The following is a 19436-nucleotide window of genomic DNA, read 5'->3' on the forward strand; positions in this document are numbered from 1 at the left end:
ATGACTTTCACTCTTAATTTTATCAAGAAAAACTAGAGACATTTTGTTTATATATAAGAATCTAGAGAATAGTAGATCCCTAAAAATGTTGCTGTTGGTAGTGTTCCAGGTGGAAACAATTACTATTTGTATTATGGCACTACCTAGGGACCCAAAACCATTGAACTAGGCACCATACAAACTTAGAATAAGAGACCATCTGTATCCAAAATAATCTGTGGGTTAGAATTGCATATGGACTTAAGTTTCAAAATTTTGAAATGGTCCAGGGCCTGATTCTTATCTCGCACTGGTGTAAATAAGAATAGACTCCACTGAAGTAAATTGAGTTGCAACAGTGTCAGACTGGAGTGAGAATAGAATAAAGCTCATAGCCTTTAAGTCTGCTTAATTTTCTATTTCTATGGCCTGGTCTACACTGGGGGGGGATCAATCTAAGCTATGCAACTTCAGCTACAAGAATAGCATAGCTGAAGTCAACGTATCTTAGATCGAATTAAAATTACTTACTTCGCGTCCTCGCGGTGCGGGATCGACGGCTGCGGCTCCCCCATCTACTTTGCTTCCGCCTCTCACACTGCTGGAGTTCAGCAGTCGACGGGAGAGAGATCGGGGATCGATTTATCACGTCTACACTACACGCAATAAATCGATCCCCGATAGATCAATCGCTACCCGCTGATCCGGCGGGTAGTGTAGACGTACCCTAAGAGATTCAACATTTTCTCCTCCTTGCTTTTGCCCAACCCCAACCAACTCCTTTCTTTACAGAATTTGCAGAATATCTACAACATCCTCAAGTGGGCCTTTATTGTTTTCCCACCATTCTGCTTGGGCCAGGGTTTACTAGAACTTTCCTACAATCAGATCAAGTTTGACCTGACAAGCAGCTTTGGAATCGATTCTTATGTGAGTCCTTTTGAGATGAATTTCCTGGGTTGGATCTTTGTGGCAATGGCCCTGCAGGGCACAGTTATTCTACTCCTGAGGGTTCTGCTGCATTGGGACCTGCTCCAGAAACTAAGGTATGTGGTGTGTATCATTTATACTCTGCTTTCATGGACATTGACTAATTTCCCTAAAACAGAGAAGATTAAGTCCTTCTGAAAACTAGAAGATAAGACAAGCTGATCATTATTCCATTTGGCTGTAATGAGCCCATGCATTATGGCTTTCTATTTCTGTATCTTTATTAGTCACCTAAGCTGGGAAAGAGAGCTTCAAAAGAAGCCAGATGGGAGAATTTGTTCAGTTATTTGATTAACTTTTAAACCATGAGCAGCTTTCTATGAAATTCCTTAGCTCTAATAGCAGTTCTGGTGTAGCATCTAGAAGGAATTTTGCCAATATTATAATATTTTAGATTTTCTCTTATTTATATTAATTCCTTCGCTGCAGGAGACAGGTTTTCCCGGAAAGCTGTGCTGGTAACAAACTATCGATCTCTGACATCCACTTGCAGGGTTCTTCTTCCCTCACGTGCCATTGTACTGAAAGATCATGTTGGAAAACAAGCAGTCTCCTCCTCTTCCTCCTTTAAAATGCTTCTGAAAGCTTGGCTTTTCTGTGAAACATTTTCGCATTAAGAACTGCGCCCTGCCCTATGTATGTTCAGTCTTATAATATGGTGAATTGTACCAACTTATGCTTCTTCAGTTTGATCCTGCTCGCACTGAATACTGCCTTTATACAAAAGCTTGCTCTAGACCCTTGTCCTCATAGGAAGAATGGTGGGACAGAGCAAAGGGGTACCTATATGCTGCATGTTCCCTGCTTTTCAAAACCACCTAGACACAGTAAAATTGTGGGGAATTACTGATGCCTCAGGCAGCATTATTTTGCATTCTGTGACTTGCTCTGTGGAATTAAAGAAAACAGAGGGCACTGAGCCCATGGCAGTCTACTAGACTTGACATACTGCTGTACATGGAGGGAAGGGACTGGGACATGCCAGGGTTAGAGGCTGTCATCTCTGTGGTCCTTAGCCTTCAACTTGCACTGTCATTTTGGACCAGAGAAGGAGTGTGCACTTCATGCTCACATTTTGTTCACCTTCAACTGCTTTTGCTCAAGAGGAGAACATCTGTGATATAGTATTCATTTTCCTTATTTGTGTGAACCCCAGAGCAAGGCAGGCAATGTGTGTGTTCTTCAAAGCTGGCCTAATTCCAACAAGAGCCCCTTGCAAAGTTTCTAGCAAAGCCACCTCACGTTTCTGGCTTCTCCAGCAGTATCTTTTTCATGGAGAGACCAATGTCAGAACTTTAGTTTAACTTTCTTTTAATAGAAAAGACCTGAAGAGTTTTTTCTGTGGGTCCCCTACCTAGGCAGATGCCTGTTTGGCTTATGTCTCTTATCATCCCATCATCCCTGTTTTTCCGTTGGTGTATATCTACAGTATAAAAGAATGTGGCAAGTATTCCTTAAGAAAAGTTTCATTTTGGGCTCATGCTTTTAAAGTAATTTTAATTTGTAGCTTAAAAAAAAAAACCTACCTAGATGCATTTCACTCCCTGTGCTCCCATTTTGCAAATACTGCTTCTTTCCACCCCCTCAGTTCAGGTGTATTTTCAAATTGTATAGCAGATTTATCTCCATGCTCAAATGACATTTCAATCTAACTTCAGTACCCCTATTTCCCCTGCGGAATAGTATGCTATATCCTTCCATTTAAAAAAAAATGAAAAATGGACCATGTTTGTCAGAATCAATGGGAATTACAGAGCAAATGTGTAGGGGTTGCTGTGAAGCATTGGATCCTGTTGAGATTTGAATGGCTGAACCTTAATGGAGCATAAGCAGAACTTGTTGGAAAAATTCCGAAGAAACAATTTTTGTCAATTTGTCAACTTGCCGAAATTGAAATGTTGCATGGAAACGATTTGGTGTTAATGAACTGTAAATGGAGCCCAGGCTTCAAAACAAAATATATTCCAGTTCCATTAAAATTTTTGAGTTTTTTGTTCTGATTTGGGTTGAATTTTTCCCCAGAAATCTCAAAAATATTTGCAGATCTAAAAGTTGTTTTCCATGCCATCTCTAATAAGCAGAAAAGTGCTCCTTTTTAGTTATCCATGGAATGACGTGCGTAATTTGCCATTTATTGTGATCTTTTCTTCTTAGGAGTCACTGTTCCATCAGCAGCACAGTCAATCCTTCAGAAGACGAGGATGTAGAAGTGGAACGAAAGAGGCTCTTTGGTGGAAGAACTCAAAATGATATCCTTCTACTGTACAATCTCAGGAAATGTTACCAAGGTTTCAGCAAGAGGAACACTGCTGTGAAAGACATTAGCTTGGGGATACCAAGGGGAGAGGTAAAAGGTTCTATATTTTTTCCTTTTCATTTCTCTTCTTTTAAAAAAAAAACAATTGTGTAATCATGGCAATTGTTCAGGCATGTTCACAAAGTCTGAAATCAAAGCTCTGTGGTTGCTAGCAGAAGCTTTCCAATTGCAGTAATTTCTGAGAAATCGATAATGTTGGGCAGAGTTGAAAGCACTGCTGGGGACTGTTAACATTTTAGAAGCAATTGTTGGTGATTGATATATTACTTTTTGGTTTACGTCTCTTTTTTGTTGTTGTGTTCGTTGCATGAAAAGGATTATTTCTTTTGGCTTGTTTTTACTGAGATATTGTATGGATTAGAGTAACCTAAAAGTAAAAAAGCAACATAGATTTTCAGCCTGCTCTTATATGGAAGTAAGTGTTGTTTAGGTATGAAACTACTGTGCATATCTAGTTAAACAATTCACAGACCATGGACTAAATTCTGAATTGTCCTTGAGCTAAACTCTAATTAGCTTAAATAGGAGTTTTGCCTGAGTTAGGAAAGATTAAAACCAATGAGGATTTGACCCTCCGGAAACAGTCCCAGTATATTTGAATGAACCTAAACCTAAATCTGAATCTTTAAACATTGTAGAACCTTAAGATGTCAGAGGAAAGTTAACTAGTTTTTCCAGTTTAAGAGGTACGTGGAGATTTAACTTCCAAAAATGCAGATGAGGAATTATTGCCTTTATTCTATAAATGCTGTCAGGGAAGGGAAGGGTATTTCCTGGTTCCTAATAACCAGTTGGAGGAGGTGAGACGCCAGCATGTGACACTGTGGGTTTTTAACCAATCAGTGATCAGCTGCTAGGAAATGCCTAAGACAAAGTTTATTATTGCTAATGTAAGCCTACTTATCAGACTTACAACTTCATTAAAATACAGCTGAAAATATAAATTGGTTAATTAAATTAAAATAATGTACACCACTAGAATGCAGTCCCTGGCCTAGCATGGGTACATGTTGCAGTGCTTAACTGAATGACATTGGTGGCAGAGGGTACTCCCCTGCTATTAGCACATACTGTTCAGTGCTGGGTTTGGGGCACACATGGTTAGCACATTTCAGACACTGCCATCCACAATATTGACCAGTTAATATTTAAGATGCCACATGCCAACAGCATGAAAAGACTCAATGCTTGTAAAAACTAAACTAGCTCTTTATTAAGAGAGCTATTTACAGATAAACTGCAAATGTGTAGTTAGCATTCCAGCATGAGAATACAGACTAACCTCCTGGTGCCTCCTTAAAACTCTGTCCTCCTGCAACCTGTGTGCCTCCCTCCAAATTCCAGGCAAGTTGGTTCAGTTTGGGAGGTGAAATTGGCTACTTGAGGAGCTCACAGCCAATTCCTTCATGGTCGTCCTCATCATGGCAGTCAGGGATCAGTGTGTTTTCCTGAGGTGGCTGGTAATGTTCACAATGTGGCTCGAAGAACATCGTCTGTAGTTGTTAGGCAGGTGAGCACATTTGTTCATTACAACTGTCAAACAACTTTGTCTGGCCTGGTATCCTCATCCCCAGTGCAGCCATTTTCTGATGTGATAACTGAGACATGTCAGGGAATTACAAAGCTGTGGAATGTTTCAATCCATGTGTATTTTGGAGGGTTGATGAAGCAGATTTGAATCTCCATTCTGCAGTGATGTCTGTGAGAAAATGATGTTTCCAGACTGCACTCAACTCTGTGGGAACAGAGGTGGCAATTCCTACAGTCAATGGATGCTTGCACTACAGAAGAGACCATATTTAGGACTGTAGCCCTTATGTCATGATGTGAGGGCTGCAATGGGTTGTAGATCTTCATGCTATATCTATATGGTTGATAGTGTATATACAGTAGGAAATGGAGCCAAACTCCAAACCTACTATTTTTTTTATTACTATATTTAGATAAAGGCTTATGGTCTGTTTCACAAATGTAAATGAGGTATATTGATTTGGCAGTATAGTGGTTTTGATTAAGAGGGTTCTTGGTGAAAAGGTAGAAGGTTGGTCAGGTCAAACTCAGGGCTGGTCATGAAACCACAGCTGTGAAATTCCTGACTTTCAAATATTTCTTAACTTTAACCTTAACTTTAAACTTCCAGACTTCAAATACTTGTTTTTTAAAATAACTGCAACATTGTAGTAATGTGGTTTTAATGTAATAGTTATTTACAACTGTAATTGTAATTTAGTAAATTTGGTGGTGGGAAAATTGCCTTAGTTTTTTTTAGAAAGTAGTTTTAAAAGCTATTATTTGTAAATTGAAGCAGTTGGTATATTTTCTTTTGATAGTAGGATAGTAAGACTGTTTTGCTGTAATCATAGTTGTGACATAAAGATTATACATATTATTCAATTAAACACAAAACAATACGGTATTTGAATCAAACACTCTACTAATATTTCCACTATACTAGAGCTGTTCTGCTGATGAACCTTACAAACATTATAGGCTATACTAGAGGATTCTGGGACCTCCTTTAATTCTAGCTGTTGAGATGATAGAATTTACAAATTCTGCCAGATATGTCTGTAAACTCTTCTGGCCCCAAGTAATTTCACTGAAGCAGATTATACAATCTGAAAGCTGGGTATACTCCGGGAGCTCAGTTGGATCTAGTGAAAGAGCTCTCAGATTCCTTGATTCCATGCGGTTCAGATTTGTTCGTGAGCTGTTCCAGATGAGGTTTTACAAAACTGTTTGCATAACCAACTCTGGATGGTAAACCCTGCTGAAAGACTTTGCAAACTTTTCCAGATTTAGTGTGAAGTTTATAAACTGTATTGAGCCCTGATAGAATTTTCAGGAGGTCACGTTTCTGTGGTGAATGTCTAGATTTTGTAGCCAACCTTATTAAAACTAGTCCTCTGCATCCAGGGATCTAGACTGAAGAATTTGGAATTTCTGCATTTCTAGACTGAACAGTTTGAGGTGATAGTTGGAGGTGGGGAAGTAGGAGGAGGAAAAGGAAATACTGAGCACACCCCTCCACTCCTGCCCTTCCTCAGACCAGGGGAGGGGAGTGAAGATGCAGATTCCCAGCCTCTAGTCCCTAAATCTTGCCCCTCAACACACTGTCCGCTTCATCATTTTCTGAGGATGGTAAGCTGACTCACACCCTCATCATTTGTTGTCATGGGATCAGCAAGAAGGCTCACTGTCATTCTTCTCAATCCTTGGGGACAGTGAGCTGAACATCCCAGCTCTGTCTGCAGAGGGAACATTGAGTGGAGCCATCATAGGTGTGTGTGTATGTATGTCAGTGTTTATTATCTCCCCCTCATCCAATAGGCAAAAACTTTGTTTCCCTGTTCCCTCGGGTGTCGGGAGGTAGGAGGTTACTTTGTCTGCAGTATAAGTACATTTGCTCCCACCTTAGGCACTGTCTGTTAGCAACATATGGGAAATGGCAAAATGGGAACCTCAAACCTTTCCCAGTTTCCAAAGAATATTATCCAAATGGCTTAAAAATTGGCCAATATCCAGCAAAGAGAAGACAAAGGTGTAAACCACACACACACACACACACACACACACACTTTTATTAATCTTGCTTTTGTCCTTTTTCATGACTTTAAAGGAAAATATTTCCATTGCTTATAATACTGAAGGTAACTATATGTGTTCACTGAATAGGACTTTCAATGATACAAAGGGTCCTAAGTGTCTAAGTAGTTATTTGCAAAATGGGACTTAGGAAATATTTGGAACTTTTATCCACAGTGATCAAAATAGTGTTTTTATTACATTGCCTTTTCCCTTTAATTTGACTGAATTCCTTTTTCAAGAAACCTTACAAAGGTTGAAATTACCTCGTGTGTGTGTGTGTGTGTGTACACAGATATAATATGAGAGTGTATGCACCTAAGAGACATAGGAATATGTGTTTGTGTATTTATTTCATCGTGCGTGTATGTGTATATTTATACACATTCACTCCATGCATCTGAAGAAGTGAGGTTTTTTACCCACGAAAGCTTCTGCCCAAATAAATCTGTTAGTCTTTAAGGTGCCCCCAGACTCCTTATTGTTTTTGTGGATACAGACTAACACGGCTACCCCCTGATACATGCATTCCTATGTCACTTAGGTGATTTTGAAATTTGCACACCCACATGTATGATCTCTTCACAACTAGTCCAGGAGTGAAAAAAACAAAACATGATGAAAGGTTAATGTTGTTAGTTGTGATATTTCTGTAAAGATAATTATTACTTTTTTCTCCTTCCCGTTAGTGCTTCGGGCTCCTGGGAGCAAATGGTGCTGGGAAAAGTACAACATTTAAGATGCTGACTGGAGACATCACCCCATCTGGGGGGCGTGCTGTTATCAGGACTCCTACAGGGTAAATAGCATAGAGCTCGATCAGAATACTGTTACTTGATGATAAGGCTTATGATCAAACCTAGGAAAGCCTCAGCATGCTTACAGCTCTTTATATCGTATTCCAAGGAGTGGTTTGTATTCTTTCACAATTTACCGCACACCGCATTATTATTACAAAGTCTATGGTGCCAAAAAAACAAACAAAAACAAAGCTTTTAAAGTCAGCTGACTGGGTTAAGCAGTTTAACATTATTTAATCCTGTCGAGCAGTTCAGTTAATTGGAAATGGGTTGATTCAATCGAGTGGGAGGTAGGAAATGTCAGCACATATTCTACAGGTACACACATACACATCCCCATAAATCAATACCAGACCAAAAGATTTTCACTGTTCGACTCCTAAGAAGTACTCAGGAGGGCTAATTTCTAAATGCTTAGTGGAACCCCCCAGATTAATCAATTAATCAAGTGCAGAGGTGATCAGGAAGAGCAGGGGTATTACATAGCAAGGGGACACTGTTCCTGCTCACATACATTTGTTAACCTTGAGTATACTTATTGCCTTGATTTTGATGCTTTTCATGTGCAATGTTGCCCCCCACCCCCCAAGAAATTAAATGTAAAATGTTAACACAAAAAAAAAAAAAGGCAACCCAAAAATAAATGTTAAAAAAATACAAAAATCCCTATAAGTAAAGTGTGGAAAGAATTTTAAATGGAGAGTGATTGCAAAGATTAGGACATTATAGTTTAAAGAGGAGAATAAGTAGTGACATGCCAGTGGTTAAATGAAAAAGTCTGAAATCCTGTATGTATAAAATATGTGTTTATATTTCTGTGTCTTCAAAACTGCAATATTAGAACAAGCTGGTGGTAATGAGGAAGTTGTAGCCGTAAATCAGAGATTCAGTTATACAGCACTTGTAGATTGTATTAGGGGAATGAGTGGATATAATACCAGAACAAGTGTTAAGAGGAAATTAGTAGTGATTTATGACTGCGTGCACTTTCACTCTCCCTCTCCCTCGCTGTTTCCTTCATGCTTTAGCACCTACTGCTAAGCCAAGCTGACCTGTGTAGTGTTGTCAGTTGAAAAATGTACACTCTCCTCTCTTTGGGTCTGATCCTCATGCCTGGTGAGAGAGAGAGAGAGTGTGTGCACAGTAGCAGCCTACAAAGATGACTGGTGCCCCGAGGCACTCATAATTTCCCAAGAAGCCACTTAGAGTAGCTTTGGGAAAATGCTCTGACAGGCGAGGATTGCAGGAGCACAGCAGCAGTCTGGCCACATTCCCTATTCTCCAGCCATATTCCCTTCCCTGGATGTACACCGCTTGGAATTTCCCCAGGCAGCCATTTCACTCTAGCTTTCCTCCACTGCTTCTAGTAATTACTGATGTGGGATGTGATCGGATGGAATTGTTGGTGAAATTGAAAGGCCAGTAAGATGGGGGGGGGGGCATGGTCTGTGTATCACTTGAGCTAAGATTTAATGCAGGAAAGTGAGGAGATGGAAACAGAAATGCCTGTGGTGGGGTATTGCATTAGTTTCACTTGGTTCTTTTTTTGATCTATCAGTCTTTTTTATGTAATTACCAAAATCACCCAGATTAAAAAGAACATGAATAGAACTCCCTCCCCAGTCCAAACCACCAAACTAAACAAGAAATGCCAGCACAAGGAAATCAGCTATTTTTAGTTATTTTGGTAGCTGTTTTCTATTTGGGGAGTATCATAAACATTTCCCAGTTCCAGATATTTCTGAACTGCAGCTTCAGCTAACACGTATTGAAAATGGAACATCAGTGACCAAATCCCGGCTCTTTAGCTACCACATTTATGTGAGTATTTAGAGGCAAAAACAACATTGAAAGTTCACCGAGTCATGGAAAGGCTTCTGTTCCTCTAATTTGCTGTGCACTGAAAGAGGCCCTCTAAGGACTCTACAAGCGCTCAGTAGTTTTTGTTACATCAGGTAGGGTTACCATATTTAAACATTAAAAAAAGAGGACACTCCACGGGGCCCTGGCCCCGCCCCTTCCCCGGCCCCGCCCCAACTCTGCCCCGGCCCTGCCCCAACTCTGCCCCTTCCCCAAAGTCCCCGCCCCAACTCCGCCCCCTCCCCTGAGTGCCCCACATTCCCCCTCCTCCCTCCCAGCCACGCAAAACAGCTGCCCGAGCGCTACCGGCTTCACGGTTTGCTGGGCAGCCCCCAGACCTCCAGACCCTGCGCCCCCGGCCGGGCACTTCCCCAGCGCAGCCGGAGCCCGGGAGGGGACGCACCCGGCCGGGGGCGCAGGGTCTGGGGGCTGCCCGGCAAACCGTGAAGCCGGTAGCACTCGGGCAGCTCGGTTCTTCAGCTACACAAAGCTGAGGTGTCTGGGGGGGAGCAGCAGCAGCCGCCGCCGCGGGTGAATCCGCCTGCAGCTCGCAGCCTGCCAGAGCCGCTCTAAGGTAAGCAGGGGACTGGGGCAGGGATGCCGGCAATACAAAGCTGGGAGTATTTTCCAGGACATGTTCGGCTTTTTGGCAATTCCCCCCGGACGGGGATTTGAAGACCAAAAAGCCGGACAAGTCTGGGAAAATCCGGACGTATGGTAACCCTGCATCAGGAAAGTCAGTTGTAACTTTCTGAAATCTTGTTTTCCTCGTAAGTTTAAAGGTCGGTTTACTGAGAATAAATGTGCCAAGTATAAAGAAATGGGGGAAAGTGTCTGAATTTTATTTGTGCATGAATAGTCCCTGGGCTGCTATATGGGCTATCCCAGTGTGGGGACAAGAGGAGGCTGGAGTGCATGCAGGAAGCCTTCTCTTTTCCCTTTCCTCCCTCCCTCACCACCACCCACAAGGCAGTTCAAGGCCCAGGCATTCCTGCTGCAAAAGAAAGCAGAGTGGGGCTCTGGCCTTGCACTCCTCTCTCAAGGCCAGCAGAGTTATATTTGTGGGTGGGACATCCATGCAGCAGTGGTAGTTCGGGCTGCCAGCCTTTTCAAGTTCTATGCCACTGGGAACAGCCACTGATAGACAACATGGGCGCAGTGGCTTAAAGACACAATCTTGCCCACAGTGGGGATGGTTGAAATGAACACACATCCTGTATCTCCAATTTTTTTAATCTTTTTCTTGGGAAGATCTACAAACCTCTGTTTCAGCACAACCATCTAGCGAAGGTTTAACTCATGAAGAACAGGTCAAAGGGCTACTTTTAATGGTCAATACCTATACAATACACAATTTACAGGATACGTCATGAAAAAAGAAGCTGAATCCTTCCTACACAGTCAGATGTTGCTTATCTCTCTCTGTCTTGGGCTGCTATATATATGTTCAGTTATTGGCACAGATATTTGATAATCTAATTCATATAACTCAAAGGAAAAGATAACTTGAAAAAAAAATCCCAAAGCAGCTCAAAAGGCATTTGAACAATTAAATATTTCCTACATGCCTTTACATTGCAATAGATTCATGCACATTGAAATAAGGAACGTCAGAAATGACCAAATGCATCCCTGGAGTAATTCCATTGAAGTCATTGTAACACCAGGATTGAATTTGACCTGCCATCTTTTATACCAAAGGTCCATTGTTTAGGCCCAGATTTTCAAAAGACAAGATTTTCAAAAGTACCTGGTGATTTTTGGGTACCTCTATTTTGGAGTAGCTGACTTGAGTCACCTTAAAGGGGCTTTATTTTCAGAAAGTGCCTCATACCCACCCACCCTCTGAAAATAAAGCCCCTTTAAGGGGTCTCACGTTGGGCACCCAAAAACAATAGGCACATTTGGAAATCTTGATCTTAAAATTTTTTTGTTTGTTTGTTTTTTAAAGACAAGACTGTGTTTGAAAAACTTAATGTGAAAGGAAGTATTTTTCATGTATTTAAAAAAAAAAGCATTGAAAATCATTTTTTAAGTGTTGGAAACCCAAAACCAAAAGCACTGTGTAGCACATGAGAACCAAAGAGAAAATTGACCTCTAGAATTTCACTATGCAAATTGGGCAAAATGTATTAAAAGGTGGAAAGTAAATAATATTTTAAAATGTCATTCAGAGTTAATAATACAAGGAGTTATTGATACCACAGAGCAATCATTTGTTTTTAAGTAATTAGGGCCAAATTAATCCCTCCTGAAATTCCACGGTCTTCAATAGCATCTTCCCAGGGATGTATTTGTCCCATAATATTTATTACTATACTATTTCTTTAATGCAGCCCAAAGTAGATGTGTATTTCAAGTGGTTCCTGTGCATTTACTGTGATAGGCCTTATTGAATTTCCCACTGAAACATATTTATTCTGTCTAAGGCACACAATCAGTCCACCAAAGAATTGCATTTTTTATTTCAGTACTCCTCCTCAGACGTGAAGGCTATAGGCAAATAGTAAGGTTTTACTACCATGTTCTAGCTGTAATTAACCACTCTAATAAAAATGTTCCAGAAAGAGAGCTAATACAAATGTAGCAGTAATTACAAGCAAACATGACACAGTAATAGCAATGTACTACTTAAAAACAGTTTTACCTTTTCATATTGTATGCACCTCATTAGCACTGCCATAATTCAGTGACACAGTCATCCAAATTATATAAACGATTATTGAATACTGGTAATGCCTCCCAGTTAGAGTTAATTGAAACCTAATACTAACCCAAGCCAAGGAACAATATCACAAGCAGTCACTCTGGAAGGTGTGGAAATGAAACACCAGGACAATGGAATACTATAACATTTCTGACCTCTGTCCATGGGAGTTAAAGGGGCAAAAATATCATATTAAAAAAACCCAAATGTCCTTACCTATATTATAGATAATGACACTTTAAAAACGTTAGGAAAATCTTGCCACATATCCCATTTTTGAATGATATCTGTATGTCATAGCCATCAGTTTTCAATAATATGGTATTGGGCTCTCATGCTGTAAGGAATAAGATTGTGTATAACGTACTCTTAAAAGCACACACTTACCTAGCATGTCTAAATAGAAAAAGAAAGGAGACCATAGTGCTCACATTTAGATGTCGCTGTTAGAAACTAAATATCACTACCATGCCACACAAATAGGCACTATACGTCTGTACCATTTTCTTAGTTATGTTGGGTAGCTGCCTTCTTCCCTCCATCTCAGTTATCCTTCTTTACTTTGCCCCAACTACCTTCAAGGGCTCTGTATGACACACAGCCCCTGCCGCTGAAGAGGGCTAGATAAAGATCCCTCAGGAGGATGTCAAAGCACTTTCAAGTATTAGCCACAGACCAGCATAAGAGAACTTGACAGTTTCTTTGGCTCTCACTTCACTGCTACTTAAGCTTAATTCTCAGCACATACTTGTGTCTGAGTGCTTTGTGGAATAGTCATGAACTTAAGCCTGTGCTTAAGGCAAAGCCTGTGTTTAAGTGGTTTGCTGAATTGGGGTCCTATTGACAAGGATTAGATAGGATGGGCACAAGATGTCCCATTGAAACCAGTGGATAAAGTAATTAACATTTGACACTCCTAATATGACTGATTTAATTTCTCTCCCATGAATTCCAGTGTATAGAGAGATTCTCTTTTACAGCAACTCCCATTCATATTTGAACTAGAAGTCATTTTTTATCTAAAATCTTGGATTAGAAATTCATAAGGCCAGAGGGTACCTCTCCAAAGAGGGGAAACTACAGTATTTCTTTTCAACCAGAACTGGGGCTGTTTTCATGGTTATGATATTCAGCTTGATAAATAATTAAAAATGTAATTCAAATAGCTTTACTTCAAAAGCAGAATAAATTTGCATCAATATAATGGCTGAGATGGCTGTTGTAACACTGTATATCAGTATAATTACTTTAATTATAACTAAGCTATAGTTACATTAATTATATTTTTAACCTTGGGTTTTTTATAATGTTAATTGAGTATTAGTATGCACTGAATCAAATGTGCAGTGATAAGCACAATGGAGTTCCTAACTACTTTTGTGATTTATAAATTTGTATTTCATTTTGACTAATTAATAGAATTTATCTCTCTGTTGAAACCAATGCAAGTACTGGATTATATCACTGCCTTTACTTTATGCTTGTACTGCCTGAAAAAAGCTGCAAAAATCCAAGTGTAAATGAGTGTCAACAATAAGACAAGTCTTCCAGCACAGCAAGGGGGGTTTTTCAGAGGAGCTGAGCTTTTAGGCCAATGGGAGTTTGGGTTACTGAGCACCTCTAAAAATCAGCCCTTAAATGTCCAAATTCTGTTTTTGTTAACATCACAAAATAGAAAGGGCCAAATCCTGGTTGCCTCGCTCACCACTAGTCTCCCTGAAGTCAGTTGGTCGATTTGTGTAAGATGAGCGTGTTTTCACCCTGCGGTGTTTTTCCAACATTCTCCTATGGTCTTTTTTTGATTCAGTGCCCCAGACTGTCCCAGCACACGTTTCTGGGCAGGCGGGAGTATGAAGGTTTTCTGGAACACACTAGGGACGCTGAGTTAAAAGACCATAGGGAGACTGGTGAAAAAATAACTGGGGGGCAAAACTTTATCCCTAGTGACTTTAGTGAGGCTGCCCTTTCTTTCATAGACACTACAACACTTTGCAAAACCAAGAACAACACTGCGTTTATATAAAGCCTTTCTCCCCACTCCCTGAACTTTCTCAAAGCGCTTTATAATGCAAAAGAAGTATTATTATCCCCAGTTTACAGGTGAGGTGACCAAGACACAGAGACTTTATACAGAAAATTAGATCAAGTGGCTGGAATAGGACCCAGTGCTCCCATTTCCCTGCTCTAGCTGCTAGACTGTGCTGCCTCTGATGTGGGAGCTAAGCAGTTCTTTACCTTTTGAAAAAGGTTAATAATAATATGTAATTGTGTAGCTATTTTGTCTCCTAATAATGCATACATATCTAGGTTACACTTTATACTCTCTTAACTACTCAATAGAGCTGGTCGGCAATTTTTTGACTAAAAATTTTCCGTCAAAAATATGAGTTAACTGAAACTGAGATTTTTTGTGGGAAAGGGTCAGTTTCAACAAATTTCCCTTTTAGAAACAGGTTTTTTTTGGGGGGGGGGGGGGGGGGAAAGTTTCAAAATTGTCCAAATCTCTCATTTCGACACTTTATGAAACCAAAAATTCTGTTTTGAGCTATTTCTTTTAGAAACTTAATTTTTAGTTTAAAAGAATTAAATCATTAAAAGCTCAACATTGAGACAATTAGAAATTATTTAAACGAAACACTTCAATTGACCTGAACCAAGAAAATAAGAATTCATTTATCTGAATATATTTAGTAACAGAGCTGTGTTGGGAATCACTTTCCCATCCTGGGAAATTTTTGAGATTTTGATTTTTCACCCCAATGTGGTATGAATGTAGAAATCTCAAAATTTTTCACAGGATGGGAAAACCATTCCCTATACAGCTCTATTACTAACTATATTCAGATAAATGAGTTCTTATTTTCTTTGGTTATTTAGGGCTAGATTGCGCTTTTGCTCAATTCCCTATATAAAGCTGCATTGCTGCATGTGGAGCCTTGGGAGGGAAACGTGGCTTTGAGTCCAGCCTCGCTCTGTCTATAGCAATTGGATACATCAATAGGCACAGTGTTTCTCAGCATAATACCAAAACAATACAGCAGCCTATGCTTACATGCAACTTCGATCTAAATTGCTTTAAAAACATCAATGAAGTGTATAGTGGTTACCTTTTAAATTTGTCAATAGCTTTAAGCAGGGAGCTCAAATGTGGTTGAAGGCATCTGTGTGGCCAGAGTAGATGGGCCACAATATGGCCTTTATCTAGTAGACCCAGAGATCCTGCCATATAAGTATGCAATATGCAAATGGAGTATAGGAGGGATGGGGTATTATGAAAAACAGTGCAAATGAGCTGTGCAGTTCAGCATGCAGCATGTTAGGTCTGTGATTTTTGTGTCAGTCACTAATATATATATATATATATATATATATAGTATTTATTTTTCTCTACAATGTATAGAGGAAGTGTTTTTAGGGAGGGATTTGAGAAATAAAAGGTTAAGGCATGGTAGACCACATCAAAGGGGGCATTCCAGGCATAAGGAAGAAGGCATGTAACCATGGGAGAGTGAAAAGAGATAAGTGAGGCACTCTTCTGGCTATCCATGGGGAAAGAGTCTGGGCCATGTCTTCAGCCAGGTCTATTGAATCCAATGGAATGACACTAATTTACATCAGCTGAGAATCTGGCCTTCTGTAGTTAGAAGTTAATTTCATTTACGGATACCTTACCAGGCTCTGAAGGCGCTAGTATCCTTTGTCTATCTCAGACAGCATGTACCCTGAGCTGCCTCTTTGAACCACAACCCTTTGAGTGACTGAACTGCTGGCATTTGCTTTCTGATTCTTAACCCATTTGTCTTTCCTTTGAAGTCTGAGGAACAATTGCAACATAGTCTCTCTTTCCTTGGTGTAATCATTCAATGCTTGCACATCAAACAGGACTTTGAGGATCATTCCAGATAACTGCTGCATATTGGTTAACCATTGTGCCAGTGCAAATCTCACTTTGTGTAAGCTGGTTTTTACAACCATAAAAGGGATTTTCTCTCAGCCTCTTCTGATTAGTTAATTGAATTGTTTCCCACCTATATGTCTTTTCTTAAATGTTGCCCAATGTCCCTGCTTTGGCAGCTCAGAGAATGGTATAATTCTCTCCTGCCAGCAGATGGAAATGGGAAAAGACCACTGTTCCTGTGTTATATGTGATGTTTTAGGGAGCTTCCCCCACAACTTTTTCAATCATGATTAGTATAGCGTAACAGTTCTTCACAGAGAAGAGTTCTTATTTTTCCTGTTAGCTTCCCAGAGCAGGCAGTTGTCCTGTTGCAATAAAGATTACATCTTCTAGACGGCAGAGAAGAAGAAACCACCAGCCTTTGTCAATGGTATCTCCTGCTTTGGCTAAAATGCCTAGGAAACTGGACTTTTTGCTTGCATTGAATATTAGATGCTCAGATTCCACAGAAACCAATGGTTTCCTCAGTACTCTCTCCAATTCCCTGCTAGCCAAAGAAATTTTGAGCCCAGCAGCCAATCAATTCATAAATTCTTCTTTAGGTGTAGCAAGTACTGCAGGGCCTTGTTTAGCGGAGTTGCTGAATCTCTCTGTAGAGTACCCTTGTTGTCTTTCCCTTTGGGATGAAGGCTCTTCTAATCCAAGGTTCAGTATACCGTGAGCACCCAGGCCACCTGGGTGTGGCAGCCTGGCTCCTGAATGAACATGTATGAAAGAGAAAGAGGTTTTTGAGAGTGGGTGACTTCTATGCTGTTGCATTCATATAAGAATTCTGCTTCTTTTCCATATCAAAGTCCAGACAGCTTCACAATTTGGTTAAAGGATAGAAAACTAAGTCTATTTAGATATGACATCATCTTGCTGAACAAAATGGAGAAATCAGTGGAGTGCCACCAGCATAAAACTAGAGTCAGACAACGGGGCATTAGACCCCTTTGTCAATAAACTTCTTTTACATCTGTGCTGTAGTCTCTGTTAAGTCACTGAATCAATGTGTGATGTTGTTTTTCATGCCTCAGTTTCCCTATCTGTAGGATGAGGGTAAAAATGCCTTTTTCTGTAAAGCACTTTGCAATCTGCGAATGAAAAGGCTATAGAAGAGCTAAGTCTAATTATTTTATTATTACAACATTCAACCTTAAGTCTTACTAGTTCTGCCTTAGATAAGGTTACCTCAACATTTGGCGCATTATCTAATTGTTCTTATACTTATTAGAGAGAGTGCCTAGATAATTAACTTTACTTCAGTATATGCAGTATTCTAAGGTATTACCTAAAGCTATTGACAAGTTTAAAAGGTAACCACTAAAGGTCATTGATGTTTTTAAAGCAATTTAGATGCAAGTTGTTCTGTAAGCTTAGGCTGTTTTGGTATTATGCTGAGAAACACTGTGTCTATTGATATATCCAATTGCTATAGACAGAGCGAGCCTGGACTTTGTCATCATAGAATCTTGCTTCATATATAAAATCAACTTTATTTTCTCTTCCTGCTCTTTTTCTCATTTACATGGATTAGCTTAATAACATCATGCATATTATATGTGTATGTGCTGAGGGAGGAGGAGGAGAATATAATTAATGCAACTAATAGCTTTAAAATATAAATTAAGGATAATTATGGTTTGAATGCAAAACCCTTTACAGTACAGCAGATAATGAGGAGGATTTTTGGCGTAACACCATGTTAACAGGTGGAATGCTAATTTCTCCTGTACACATGAAAGTAAAATGGAAAGATGAGATTTCCTTGGAGGTCAATTTATTTTAAAGCAGTGGGGAGTGATGGTTTCCTTCCTTGAGTCAGGAGAGCATTTGAAAACTAAGCTATCTTTTTGATTAATCTGTTTTTTCAGCATGCAACAAAAGCATAGGGCAAAGCTAAAAAGCACTCATCCCATAGTCATTTTGATTTGGAGATCCCAGTCAGTGAGATTGCTTATACTGCACTGGGGGAAGAATAGGCATCACACTATACATACCAGTAAAGTTTCAAACACCCACCACCTCAAATGACTTTTTGTCCTCTGTAAAGCATATATGACATATTTCTATCTTGTAAAGAGCTAAAGGCAATAAAAATACAAAGGCCCTAATGTTGCTATTGGATCTGCTAGCAAGGACCTTTGTACCCATTAGGACTCCACATAAGTACAAGGTCTGCACTAGTTGGTCTAATTGCATGATCGGGGCAAAAGTGTGCAAGGCTACATGGCAAAATATTTCAAACTCCTTTGCAATGTGTCCCACCTTTATGGAAGTTATACTTCACCATAGGGACCCCCTGTATTTCTACGTCTTTATGCTGAACTGGAAGCAAGATACTGATATTGTCTTGAACAATCGGTGGAGCCAGGGACTCTAAATGGGTTCTATTGCCCTAAGCAAAATAGAAAACTAGCTAAAGTACATCCCTGTTGAGGCATAGTCACTCAAACTGAGACTTAATGAATGTTTTGGCTGTTTGTTGTTTTGCTTCCATAGGTGATCTTTTCCACCCGGATGGTAGAACCATTCTGGAAGGGAGTTTCCCATTCAGTTACTAGACTCACTAAACTAAATTCCTCCCTAATGAAAGTTTCCAGAAGTTAGCAAAATTACCCCAGCATTTAATTTGGTCTCCTACATATGTGCCTTGCATATTGCCTCAAGTCAAGACTTTAGTGCTCCAAAAGGAGCAGCTGTGCCAAAAGGAAGGTTTGTATTGCTCTGCTCTGTTTGTCTTAATTTGAGGTTGCTCTGTGTATCTCTTACAATGTCTTTGGTGCCCAGGAAGGAATTGACTATAAATAGAATTTCTGCATGTCAGAGTTCATTATGGAAGGAATCCACTGCCTCTGCCAATTTATGCTAATATAGTCCACATTAGTAAATCCATGCCCTAAGGTGCAGATGGCCTTAAAAAACCATTTAATTTGATTTAGATATGCTTGAAATAGTGCTGGGAGAAATTCTGTAATGTTTATATATATTTTTTAAAGAGCAACCCTTGAACTGACCATAGGCAAATGGTGAGGTTTAATCCTGACTTTCATTTTGTTGTGTCACATTTTAGAGTTTAACAGAGCTCCCCACATGCACTTCTTGGTTCAATGCAAACTCACATATCTTTTGTATTAAGAGCGAGAAGTCCATTCCAGCGAGTCCCCAGCAAGGTGCATCGTATGATGATAAATTAACTTTTGAGAGCATTTAAAATACTTTGATACCAGGGCCGGCTCTGGCTTTTTCGCCGCCCCA

The 19436-nt window shown here is 39.8% G+C and overlaps 1 protein-coding gene across 1 annotated transcript in view; it reads left to right on the forward strand.

Annotated features, from left to right (window-relative positions):
- Positions 1 to 19436, forward strand: part of LOC112117073 (ATP-binding cassette sub-family A member 13) — a 288528-nt gene that overhangs the window by 229019 nt on the left and 40073 nt on the right. The window contains exons 53-55 of the mRNA XM_026654040.1: positions 772 to 1025; positions 3124 to 3316; positions 7561 to 7670. Coding sequence (XP_026509825.1) covers positions 772 to 1025; positions 3124 to 3316; positions 7561 to 7670 — 557 coding nt within the window. The remainder of the gene's footprint in view (positions 1 to 771; positions 1026 to 3123; positions 3317 to 7560; positions 7671 to 19436) is intronic.

Source organism: Terrapene carolina, unplaced genomic scaffold (genome assembly GCF_002925995.2).
Source record: "Terrapene carolina triunguis isolate 2854851 unplaced genomic scaffold, T_m_triunguis-2.0 Scaffold179, whole genome shotgun sequence".
In the NCBI taxonomy this organism is placed as follows: Eukaryota; Metazoa; Chordata; order Testudines; family Emydidae; genus Terrapene; species Terrapene triunguis.